This window comes from Rhineura floridana, chromosome 2, assembly GCF_030035675.1.
Source record: "Rhineura floridana isolate rRhiFlo1 chromosome 2, rRhiFlo1.hap2, whole genome shotgun sequence".
Lineage (NCBI taxonomy): Eukaryota > Metazoa > Chordata > Lepidosauria > Squamata > Rhineuridae > Rhineura > Rhineura floridana.
The window spans coordinates 78,250,754-78,263,151 of NC_084481.1; the positions used below are offsets into that span (position 1 = coordinate 78,250,754).

The window sequence follows — 12,398 nt, forward strand, 5'->3', positions numbered from 1 at the left end:
CACTTGGAAGTCAGTTGGGCAGGACTGACCAACCTGTTAGATGTTCCAGGCATTAGGTAAGGGAAATATTTGTAGCTAAAGGAAAATGATGTGTCAGATATCAGAGTTCTGTTGAAACCAGTTCACACACATTACAATCTCCAAATGAGGGACATTTTAAAAAACTTCTGCATGACAGTTGTTCCATAGCGGTGGCTATAAGTATGTGGAGTGTCTCACTGACCATCACATGGATTTTCTCTGGCGCTGTTGGACATCCCAGCAGATTATATATGTGAAAAATCCACAAAAGGTGGGGAAGATAAGTCATTGTGCAGATTTTATTTTTCCACAATTGCAATTGTGGGATTTATTATCTTGCTTTGTGTCTTTTCTCTCATTTAATGTTGCATGCATTCACATGTTTGGCTCTATGAGAGTTTGTTATAATGAGTCTATAATGCATGGTAAAAAGCTTGCAAAAGTCCTGCAGCTGAGCCAAATTGATGTCAGATGCTAAACATAGGAAAATAATTTACATGGGAAATTTAATTTAACCCATTAAAACCTTATATTTGCTGTGGTTTTAACAACATCCATGTTCACTTTGACTAGTTAGAAAGAAGTTAGAAATGCCTCCTACCCTGTATTGTTGTTATTATAATTTATAATTTATATTGTTATATTGTATTTTATTGTATTGTATTTTGCTGTATTTTACCATATGTACGTCGCCTAGAGTGGCCATTGGCCAGATAGGCGACACATAAATTAAATTTATTATTATTTATTATAAGACACCTTAGGACATTTTATCTAGTTCTATGTAGTTCTTTAAAAAAGAGAGAGTATATCTAATGCAAATTTGGAACTGAGTGAAGAGGATTGTTCAAGCTGAACTAGAATTGTGCTTCTGTTCTACAATTGATTCTGCAGATATTTTAAGGAGCTCTGAGATAATATCCACTAAAGCAGTTTACTTTTGCTTCTGTAAAGGCTCCTTATAAAAGCTGGCTTTTATTTTATTGCCCCTTATTACTTTAGTGGCAAAGAAGGTTTGGTTGGAAACTGCAACCACTGGAATAGCACAAGGTTCTAATGAAGGTTGAATTTTCCACCCCCCCCCCCAAAAAAAGATAAATGCTTAAAAAATGCATCTCATGGTGATTATGTGAAATACGTAGTCAAAAATGTCTTGCTTATAGTGAGACAACATTTTCACTTTTTATTTGTCATTAGTAAGGTAGGGCTATAATTAATACAGGAATATCTGCATATCTGTAAGTAAGCTTGTCTTAAATTATTCCTTTGCTCTTCACTACCTTGCTGTCCTCTAGATGTTGTTGGATTCCATTAGCCATGCTGGCTGGGACTAGAGGGAGTTGGAGTCCAATAACATCTGGAGGGTACCCAGTTGGCAAAGACTGCTCTAGAGGTCCTCCAGCATGGGCTAACGTGACTTTTTCCTGCTGAAATGAAAAGTCCCAAGCATGTCAGACTAAACTAGGATGCACACACATCCTTCTCTTTTGCATTATATGTGGCAAGGCAGTCATGCTGCTGCTGGGTGCTTGCTTTCAGAACTTTGTGGCATTGAGCCTGATGGGTCATTTTGAACTCTTTGGTCTACCATAAATAACCCAGGGGATGCATCCTTGATAGGTCTAAATTAAGCATATCTGTTGTACAAAACATTTAAATAAATAAATAAACATGCTTCCACCCCCCCTTCTTGTTGCAGTGTCTTGTCAGATTCCTTAATTCAAGATCTCATAGCTGCACGGTTGGTGTTGCCAAACAGACTCACTATCCCACTGAAAAAGGACATTAACATTGCTAACTTGAAGTTCCCTATCCCATACGTGAGTTATGTTTGTAATACTCTTAAGACTTGGCTCAAAGTATAGGAAAAAGCACTCTTTAAACAAATTAGTGTTGTTGTCCTCTGACTTGTTTGCCCAGGTCACTTCTTGTTGACCTGTTTAATAAGTATTTGTCCTGATTTGTTTGCTTAGAGATTAGGCAGTGTTGGCTATTTCATGAGCATTCACTCAGATTTGTTTGCGGGCTAAATGGCAGTTGCGTCAAAGTGAGTGTTATCCAACACTTCACACTGCTCCATATCGCAAAAAGTCCAATCTTTGGTGAAGGTGGGTTTGTTTTGCAAGAGTTCCAAATTGGCTTTAATTGTACCACCAGAGTTTACCAGGGTGTAAATGAATCCCACTCAAAAATAGTGTCAATCTGGATGTGCCCCTCACCTGCCTTGTTGTACGTTGGTAAGGCCAGAAGGTGGGATAACAAGCTTACAGCAAGTCCTTATCTGAATCAGTGCAGCAGAGGCAGAGCTATGACTTCCACACTCACTCAATTATCTGGAGTAATAGTTGTTGGAGACTTGCCAATATCTCTCTTCTATATCCCCTTCCAAGATTTCATAGGACTTCTCCTGGGTGGGGTTGGGAGCTAAGGTGAACAGCTTCTTAGTTGGGAGGTTTTTTGGGCATACAAAGGATTAGTGAAATATAGTTTTCAGGGCTCCCTTTAATTCTGAGTGGCAGACAAAACCACTTAAAATGTGGATTGTGTGTTGGGGCTAAGGGTACCTCCAGATTTTTGTGTGAGGTATTCAAGCAAATACTGAAACTTTAGTTTCATGCAATTAAAGTGGATTAAAGCACTCCACCCCCCTAGCACAACAAATCCACTTTTTAAAAAAACAAACTTTTGCTATTTGAAAGTGATGGAGAAAGGTATTGAAAAGTATGGGATGAGTTAATAAAGGCAAGACATGTTAACACCACACAACCAGGTCAGGATGTATTCTCATTGTTATATCACTGCCCTATAAACGAATTAGAACAAATGTTCAATAAAGACGGGACATAGTTTAACAGGTTGACTACAGGAGGCCTAATGGAAGAATATGCATCAATCTTGGATATAGACTGTAGCTCAGAGGTAGCAAATATGGTGCTTTCCAGATGCCACCTTGGGCTCCAAGGTATAATAATAATAATAAAATGTTGGACTCCAACCCCCATCAGTCCCCAACAATGTGGCTAATGGACAAGGATGATGGAAGTTGTAGCACAACAACATCTGGGGGGTGCTACATTGGTCATTCCTGCTGCAGTTGATTCAGATTCACTTTTTTGTTTCATAGGACTACAGCATTACACTTGTAGACATGATGCGTTCTACTTTGCCCCAGTACACACTGACAAGGATTATTCATAAGTCAAGCACATAAAATGTGTATTCTTCCAGCATTTCCTCCTTCTTTGATTCAAGGAAGTTACAATGATTTGCTTTTACCCGCTGCCTGATTATTTCCTCATTGGCAGGTACAAACGGAGAACATGGCAGGCTGGGGATGAGTCAACAAGAAATACAGAATGCCTCTGATGGATTATTTTAGTAAAAATTAAAAAGCATATGCTTGTCAAATTTCATTAACTGTTTTCTGTCACGATAGACAGTAGACATTGTTCTTACTGTTATAGTTATAGTGCTTTCTTAAGCATAACATTTTATAATGTAGGCATCTAGTGGACACTTATAAGTAATGGGTTTTTTTAATGTTACTCTGTGTGTGTTTTCTCTCCAAGGGAGTAATAAGAGTGTACCTACTAGAAGCTGAAAATCTTGTCCAAAAGGACAATTTCCTTGGGGCAATCAGGGGAAAGTCGGACCCTTACGCTCTTCTTCGGGTTGGCCTGGTGCAGTTCCGAAGCAAGACAATACAAAGAAACTTGAATCCCATCTGGAATGAAATGTTTGAGGTGATGCTCCTGCTTGAACTCTTGTTTAGCATAAGCAGGGTGCAAACTGCTGGGTGTTTCGATTGGAACTCTTGATAAGAAGGCTTTTGCTTTATATGAGTAAAGGGGGAAAGTTCTTTGTAACATATTTCACTAGTTGTTTGCCTCAACAATGTAACAATGCTGTGGAGAGAAATTTCGTCCTCAGTAAGCTATATCAGGGTGGGGAATCTCAAGCCTGGGGGCCAAGTGTGGCCCTCCAAGCCTCTCTGTCTGGCCCTTGGGATTATTCTCAGGCCAGACCACCAGCTACACCCCTACTAGCCATGCTTTGCCTTGAGTGTCTCTTCTTTGCTGAAACATATCTTTGAATTCTGATCATGCTTCTTGCTTGCCTGGATGGAGAATATGAAGGAGTGTGTCTATGAGCTATATTTTACTTTAACTGCTTGGCCTGCTTCTTGCCCCACCCACCACTGGCTTGTGGCCCCTGAAAGGTTGTCAGGAAAAGAATGCAGGCCTCGGGCTGAAAAAGGTTCTCCATTCCGGAGCTACATGATAGATTTTAATTTATCATCCTGAGTGGGTGGAAGGAAGGACAGGGCACTAAGGCATTTCTGCTTTCCAACTTCTGCAGCAGGATTACGCTTGGCAAACAGGAAAGTGCCTTGTCGGCTAACTTCAGACTTGTATTTATACCATTTGCCCCATGCAGTTGCATTTCAAGAAAAACAGGTGCACAGTATTTTGTTTTGTTAATGCTGTTTCTCTCCCTACAGTTTGTTGTTCATGAGGTACCTGGTCAGGATCTAGAAGTAGACCTGTATGATGAAGACCCAGATAAAGATGACTTTCTGGGCAGGTGATGGATATTAATTTTTTCTTCCACGTATACAGTTTCCTGCTTTTATCTCTTTCTCTTCTTGATGTAGCATAGAGCCAGTGTTACTTGTATTCAGAAAAAGCACCCAGGGTACAGCTCTTCATGGACTATACCACTTTTGAATGCAAGTGGTGAACTGTAGGTTTGAATACTTTCCTACATCAAAAACTTTCTGCCATCTAAATCCACAGCATAGGGGAGAATGGTTCTATTCCTCCCCCGACATGCTAGTTTGTTTTTGTTTTTAAAATGTGCAATGAACTTTTGATGTGGGAAAGCATTATAATATACATTTTCTGCATTCTGCAGTGGTACAGTCTCAGTACAGCTGTACCTTATACTTTTTTTTAAAAAAACCCTTATAGATTGGCAATTGGGCATGAGTCAGTTGGGCATGATCTTGCACTTCACATGCCAGCAAGTCACAAAGGCTGTGACTGCTATAGAGATAGGGCTTTCCCCCAGCTTTAGCCACTGCACCAGCTCTGGCTATTCCTGAATACGGATTGCTTGGCCACAGTGGTACAGACCTTGGCAACCTTGAGACTAGACTATTGTAATGTGCTCTGTTAAGGGGGGGTATTTATTTATTATTTATTTATTTATTTTATTAAGCTTATATACCGCCCGACTAGCAACAGCTGTCTGGGCGGTGAACATTAAAAATACAATAAAAATAACACAATACAGTATATCACAATACAAAACTATACAAAAAACTGTACAGTCTAAAATCAAAATATAATAATTTAGAATTAACAGGAATTAAAATGCCTCAGAAGAGAAAGGTTTTAACCTGGCGTCGAAAAGATGATAGTGTCGGCGCCAGGCGCACCTCTTGAGATTTGTTTAGAAATTGTAGCTTGTGCAGAAAGTTGCATCCTGGCTTTTGGCTGGAGCCACTCTGCATCAGCATATTATATTGGTGCTGAAAACTCTACACTGGCAGCGCATACATTACCAAGTGAAGGTCAAGGTATTACTGTTGTAAAGCCCTACACTGCTTAGGACCAGGTTATCTGGTCTCTTACACACTGGCCAGATCCCTGAGATCATCTGGAGAAGCCTTCCTGACTGTTCCACAGTTATCATCTATTTGTTTAGTTCCTGTGCAAACTAAGGCGCTTAGCATTTTGACCAGTATTTTGAAACACTGTTCCCACTGAAATCAGACAGGCACCTATAATTCTGATATTTTGCTGCACCATTTCTGTTTCACCAAGCATTATTAGAAAATTACAGTAATTTCATTCAGTGTTGCTCACTTGCTCTACGTTTTCTGATTTTATTTTCTGATAATTTAGTGATTTAATCATATACCACCATGATTTTTTAAATGAGTTGGTAGTTTGGAAGTACTCTTATCAATAAATTCAATTAGAGCAAGTTACCTATGTCTGAGCTGGCACCAGATATTTATAGCACATGCAGAACCAGTATCCCATATCCCACCCTATTTACTAACATTGAGCATGTCAGTCTCTCCTCCAGGTGCACACATAAGGCTTATCCACATGGGAGCAAAACATCGTATTAAAAGCGCTGCTTTTACCTTTGTTTTCTGTTTGCACAGTCCACATAGGGGGCTCAAAGCCAGCTGCAAACACGGTGCTTTTCATTCACACTGAAAGGAGAGGATCAAACACGCAGCTTCCTAATGACCACGCAGGCTTGCAGAACGGCAGCCAGCAGCCAAACAGGAAATGACATGAACAAAGGGAGGAGGGGGGAGTGGGCGTGGAGAGGGGAAGCATTGGAGTAAAGAGTCTACAAGCCCCTAGAGAAACGAACTGGAGATGTATTTACCTTCCCTTTTCAGATTAAAACAGCATATTTTTACTAAGGATTGAAAGGGGAAAACTGTGTTTTAGCTGCTGATTGCCAGTAACATAATATGAACCATGCAAATTAAAAGGGGCTGTGAGTAGCACCAGACCCGCACTAAAACTCTGTGTGAACCAGCCTAGAGTCGACTCTCATTGGTTCAGTAGAGGCAATTATGATAGAACTTGTGATGGCTCTTTGTGTCACAATGAAATATTACCTTTGTGCTAGAGTTTTCATAGAACTGTAACCAGGGCAGAATCCTGCTTGAAATTTGGGTTTCCCTGTGGATTGGGCCAATGTTTCAAAGCACCCAGCCAGTGCACTGGAATACACAAATGCCCAACACTAGTGAGTCTCCCTAGTCTTGTCTATTTTTGCTTCTAAATGAAATGAAATGGAAAGTTTAATGAAGCACCCCAGTCTCTGGGACCAGGGATGGATGGATAAGCCTAGCTTCATCCCATTTTATTTTCATTGGCATTCAGTTAGAGGTTCATTTTGCCCCATTTTATGTTATTTTTTTTAAAAAAAATGCATGAAAAAAATCACATTTAAAATGTATGCGTTGTAATATACATTGTTGTATTTGCTTTGCTACAAATCTCCCCAAAACATATTTTTCAAAGCTTTTCAGTGTATGTACCCATTAAATACACATTATATATATATATATATATATATATATATATATATATATATATATATATATATATAACATTAAAATGTGCATTTTTGTGTGCATTTTGAGCCCAAAACTCTACTGCAAAATCTGAAGAAGTGCATAATTTGATCAGGTGTTCTGTTCCTATTTGCAAGTAAGATTGGGACTGTCAAAATAAGTCAGTCAACTGCAAAAAGGCCTAATGAATTCTTCCTTCATCCCTATCTGGGACAAGAACTGTGCATTCTCTGAGCCAGTCCAAATTCCTACGGACTGAGGAGAAAGGACCTACCAGAGTACATGAAGAACTACTATCTCCATTCTTGATTGATTTAATGAGTTCCCTTAAGCCTTGACCTTTTTTGAGTTAATTTTGGGAACTGTGCAGCTTCTTGATAGGCAATAGATTCTTCAAATTTGCAAGAGCCGTTAGACTTTTCTAAGGAAATCTGCTTACACACTTGGAGATGAGACAATATATTCCATGGAAGTAAGAGGGTTGATTTTATGCATCTCTATTCTGTTTGCCTTTGCATATATTTATAACAGAAGATTCTGTTGATAAAAAGCACGATCCATTCTATTTATAAATCTTAAAAGTAAATACTAAAGTCCCTAAGTGATTTATTTTGGTTTTTTATTTTTGCAGCCTGCTTATAAACCTTGAGGATGTGATGAAAGACAGAGTTGTTGATGAGGTAAAATGTGTTCTCAGGTTGTTAACTTTCTGTTTTATGATGTTTCTTAAAAGCATGAAGATTTCATGAGCGGCTTTCAAGGGCATTAGCTTTTTGGTGACCAGAATGTATAAGATTTTACTAAATTTAAATGACCCATAGGAATGGTTCTTCAGTTGAATCACTTGCGTTCTCACTAGCTGCCTTGATGTTTGAACAGGACTGTAGATGGAAGATTACAAAAGCTACGAAGTAGACCAAGAAATTCTTTGTGGCATAAGCTTTCTTGAGCAAGAGGCAACTTAATTAGATACATGTGACTGTGTGTACAGACATAAGTATGTGCACACACATGTACATACACATACACGTGTGCACACAATTTGGGAGCAGGAACTGTTTTGTAATACAATATTAAATTAGAATAGACATACTGAAATCATTGAAAAAATGGTTCTTCTAAGATGAACAGGAAGCCATTTGAAGACTTAGTCTTCAAGTCTTGTAATCTTCTGGGCTGCTTGGGAGGAAGGGTAGAATATAAATGTAATAAATAATAATAATAATCTTGAGGGTATTTTGACCAATTGCTGGTGTGTAAAAGCAGACAAAAACGACATGAAGAGAAGAGTGGCGGCAGTAAAGGACTATGACGGGAAAAGTTAAAGCTGCAGGAGCTGTCAGTTGATTGGGTAAAATGAAGTGCCCTATGTATTTTCAAGCTGGTTCTCATCATTGGTGCAGAATCTATATGGTCTTCACTGTTCCAGCCATAAAAATGCAGTTTAAATATTTCAAGGTTTAAAAGTGTGTTGGATAGACATAGCCCCATAAAACTAAAGATAAACTGCTTATGCTGCTGCTTCACTTCTTTCTTGTACACAGTTCATGACACGCTTGTAGGTTAATGTGCATTTATGACACTGATGTGTTTCCCCTCTTTTTATGAAGTGGTTTCCCTTAAGCAAGATTGAAAGTGGCCATGTGCATTTAAAGCTTGAGTGGTTTTCTTTGGTCACCAATCAAGATAAACTTTGTGAGGTGAGTGTTTTTGAGAGGTTTGAGTGGGATGATATAAGATATTTGGTGAAAGATTAGTGAAAGAAAAGTATTGTCATCCTGTGCCTGTGTCAACTTTGCTAGCTTCTTAATTGCATCATTTATTGTGCTGGTTACATTTAAAGCACTTCCATAGTTAAATGCTGTACATAGGTTCTGCAGGTATTTAACAGACTTGACGTGCATATGTGCATGGCTGTGGCCTGTAGTCCACTCATGTTAGATATTTGTGTCCAGATTAGTCCCCTGCCCAGCTATGTGGCAGATAGATATGTGGCAGACTGGACCTATCAAAGGGGCCACAGTGTTTGCAAGACAAGCTTTGTATTTAGGTGTGTGTGTGTATATATATATATATATATATAATCTCACATCAGTGTGTTGATTTTGATTTTTTTTTCTCCCTTGCCCCCTCCCAGGACAAGAATGGCTTTGCCACAGCAATTCTCATTGTGTATTTGGACAGTGCTTTCAATCTTCCTGTGAGTAAACTGAAGTAACAACACTCGTATTGTCCAGCTGCACACAATTCAATTGTAACAGTGTCTGCATGCTCACTATGTGTCCAGCAGAAATGGGGAACCTTTGGTCTGCTAGATGTTGTTGGATCGTAGTTCTCATCAGTCCCAGCAAGCGTGGCCAATTGTTGGGGATGATGGAACTTGTACTACAACAACATATGGGGAGCCACAGGTTTCCCATTCCTGGTGTGCAGGTTCTGGTGTATGCTGAAGCTTTCCTGCTAAGCGTATCAGTTTGGCTGAGTTAATATTGTGTTACCAGGAAGTTAGAATCCACAACTTCACTAGTGTCTGCCACATTCTGAAAACTATTGTTTTGGGAATGAGATGTGTGACATACAAATCTAAGATACCTAAAAGTGAAAGGATTTTTAAAAAAATAAATGTGGAAGTTTAATATCTTTTTAAAAAAGAAGAATTAAGGCTAAACATTTCACAAAGACTCCGTAAGAGTTCACTTGTTTGAGAGATGGGGTGAAGGAAAGGAAGTTCAAGAGCTAGCTGACTGAATGTTCTTTCTCTCTCTCACCTTTATTATTATTATTATCATTATCATTATTATTATCATTATTATCATCATCATCATCTTTATTTATACCCCACCTTTTTTCCAAACTGGAACTCAAGGTGGCTTACTAGATTTGAGATTAACCTCTTGTTCACAAACATTTCTGTTGCAAATGCAATTTCAGTAAATTTAGCTTCTGCCACTTGTTAGCCCTAGAACTAAAACAAAAAACCCAGCCTTGTTTGAGTAGAAAATTAGGATTTTCTTTCATGCTAGGTGTTTTGTCCATTGCAATTTTCTAGGCTTCTCCTAGACCTAAACCCACACTGCTGTTTGTTGTAGGGATTTATACCCCTCCCTTCAATCAGATTTCAAGGGCAGCTTACAAAATTAGAAAACACAAACAAGCTAAAAACAGGGGTGGGGTGGGGCGGGGGGAACACTCTAAAACACACAGAATTTTTAAGAGCAGCATGGAACCTAATTTTTAAGAGCAGCATACAACCTAACAGCCAGGACAAAACAGATCAGATTAAATTGAAGGCCTGAGGAGCAAAATGTCCTTGTACTGGTGCTGAAATGATATCAACGTGTACCGTAGGTCCCTGGGGAGAGCAATCCACAATTGCTGTGACATCTAATTTTGTTTTTGTTCTCATTTTTAAATATCTTCCCTAATACAGAAAAATCAGTTTGAATATTACAATGGTGAATATGGAGCAAAGAAGTATAGAAAAGATGGATACCTCAAGGTAAATGCTTCTAATTTCCCAGTATCTGAAAAGGGTACACTTGCTGAACAGGATGCTCAATGGATGTCATAGCTACAAAGTTAAAATAAGTTACACCTATGAGGTTAAGGTTTGTGTCTCAACAGTGTGTGTGTGTCCCACATTGAAGAGGAAGACCAGAGAGGATGTAGTTGATGGTGTAGCTGAGGCTGCAGTGGTGAGCAGATGTAGGAACAATATTTAAGTCAAGATTAGGCAAGGCATGGAATTTTTTTAGCATTTCTCTGTGATCAGCGGTTCTCTAGAAAACATTTATAGTCTGCTTCCATATATTCAAAGACATGTTTCTAACCCTTGTGAAGGGAATGGGGTGTTTCTTATTCTAGTAACAAAACCAAATTTCCACTCCAATGGTTTTGCTAACCGTGTACCACTGCCACCATTTAATATCACTTATACCCTTTGCACTCTTCCCAATAACCCTGATGACTGTGCGATATAGGCGTGGTACAAAGCCAGTCAGATACAGGTAACATATTTAACAAAGATATTCATGTTCGTTTATTAGAAGACACTGGGTGCTTTCACACATGGGGCTAATAGCGCTAGTTTAATGGATTAAAAAGGTAGCGCTTCATTCCAGATTTCAAAAATCCCTTTCACACTGCCGTACCGGCATTTTGCGCAACAGTCTTTCACACAGGTCTTCACCTACTGGTTTGAGGCCTGTTCTTTTGGTGCGTGGGGGGGTTTGAAGGAGGCGCTATCAGCTGAGAGGCGGGCCAGCACAGCAGCAGAGGCTCAGGTTAAGCAGCAGCAGCATAGGCTGCTCTCCAGGAGCAGCTGGGATCGGCTAGGAGGCGCCGCAGTGCCAGTTGGTAAGAGCAGGAATGGACTGCATGCTGGGATGGCTGTCACGTGAGCAGCGGCATTAGCGCAAAACTCCCGCAATCTTCCAGGTTCCCAGCCTGCTATCGGAATTTTCCCGGTATCATTTATTGCGGAATTTGGCGCAAAACTTCCACTACATTCCACCAGAATTCCAGAGCTACCCGTTATGTCGTGTGAAAGCTCAAATTTTATAAGCAAATTAACAGTAAATAAATCATCAGAATAACGGAATAAAGTGCAGTGTGAAAGCATCCTATGTAGTGCACAAGCCTATATGGGTGAACGGTTTGCTTAGTTGTTACTGGCACTTTAAATACCAACAGCTTTTCTACACAATGACTACTAAACCGAGACAGCTTTGAGAAAGCAGTGAGTTGTCCTGTTAAAACACTTTTGCCAAATTGCCCTTACTCCACCCCAGTTAAGCCTCATCAACACTGTAACAGAGGACTTTTGTTGGCCTCTGTTTCAACCCCTACTGACTTACTGAAGCATAGGTTTGTTCTTGCTGTCCTGTCCTGGAATCTTCCTCTGGCTCAGAGTCCAGCATTCCAAACTGCCTCTCATTTCTTCTTCCTCAACACTGTATACAGGTTCTCCCCTCATCTCTTCAGCCTGAGCCAAGTGATTTTGGCTACACTAGCAAGTTTTTGGGCACGAAGGCACTCTGCCTTCCTTTCACATCTTCCTCAGTCCTCTTCCTCTGCTGTCACCTTCTGGTTTCCCACAAGGAACACCAAGCACCAACACACATGGGTGGTCATATATACAGTTTTTCTAGCCCCTCTAATCCAGCCCTAGCCAATCACACTGCCTAACTGAGAATTCTAAACCTGAAACCACCAATCAGAACACGCACATCTTCTATCCTTATTTTGCATACTGAGAATTCTAACT

The 12,398-nt window shown here is 39.7% G+C and overlaps 1 protein-coding gene across 1 annotated transcript in view; it reads left to right on the forward strand.

Annotated features, from left to right (window-relative positions):
• The window catches only part of ESYT3 (extended synaptotagmin 3), a 51,728-nt gene that overhangs the window by 26,548 nt on the left and 12,782 nt on the right, over nucleotides 1-12,398 (forward strand). The window contains exons 7-14 of the mRNA XM_061608983.1: nucleotides 1-56; nucleotides 1,721-1,841; nucleotides 3,591-3,764; nucleotides 4,523-4,605; nucleotides 7,764-7,812; nucleotides 8,743-8,832; nucleotides 9,270-9,332; nucleotides 10,563-10,631. Of these exons, the coding sequence (XP_061464967.1) occupies nucleotides 1-56; nucleotides 1,721-1,841; nucleotides 3,591-3,764; nucleotides 4,523-4,605; nucleotides 7,764-7,812; nucleotides 8,743-8,832; nucleotides 9,270-9,332; nucleotides 10,563-10,631 (705 nt within the window). The remainder of the gene's footprint in view (nucleotides 57-1,720; nucleotides 1,842-3,590; nucleotides 3,765-4,522; nucleotides 4,606-7,763; nucleotides 7,813-8,742; nucleotides 8,833-9,269; nucleotides 9,333-10,562; nucleotides 10,632-12,398) is intronic.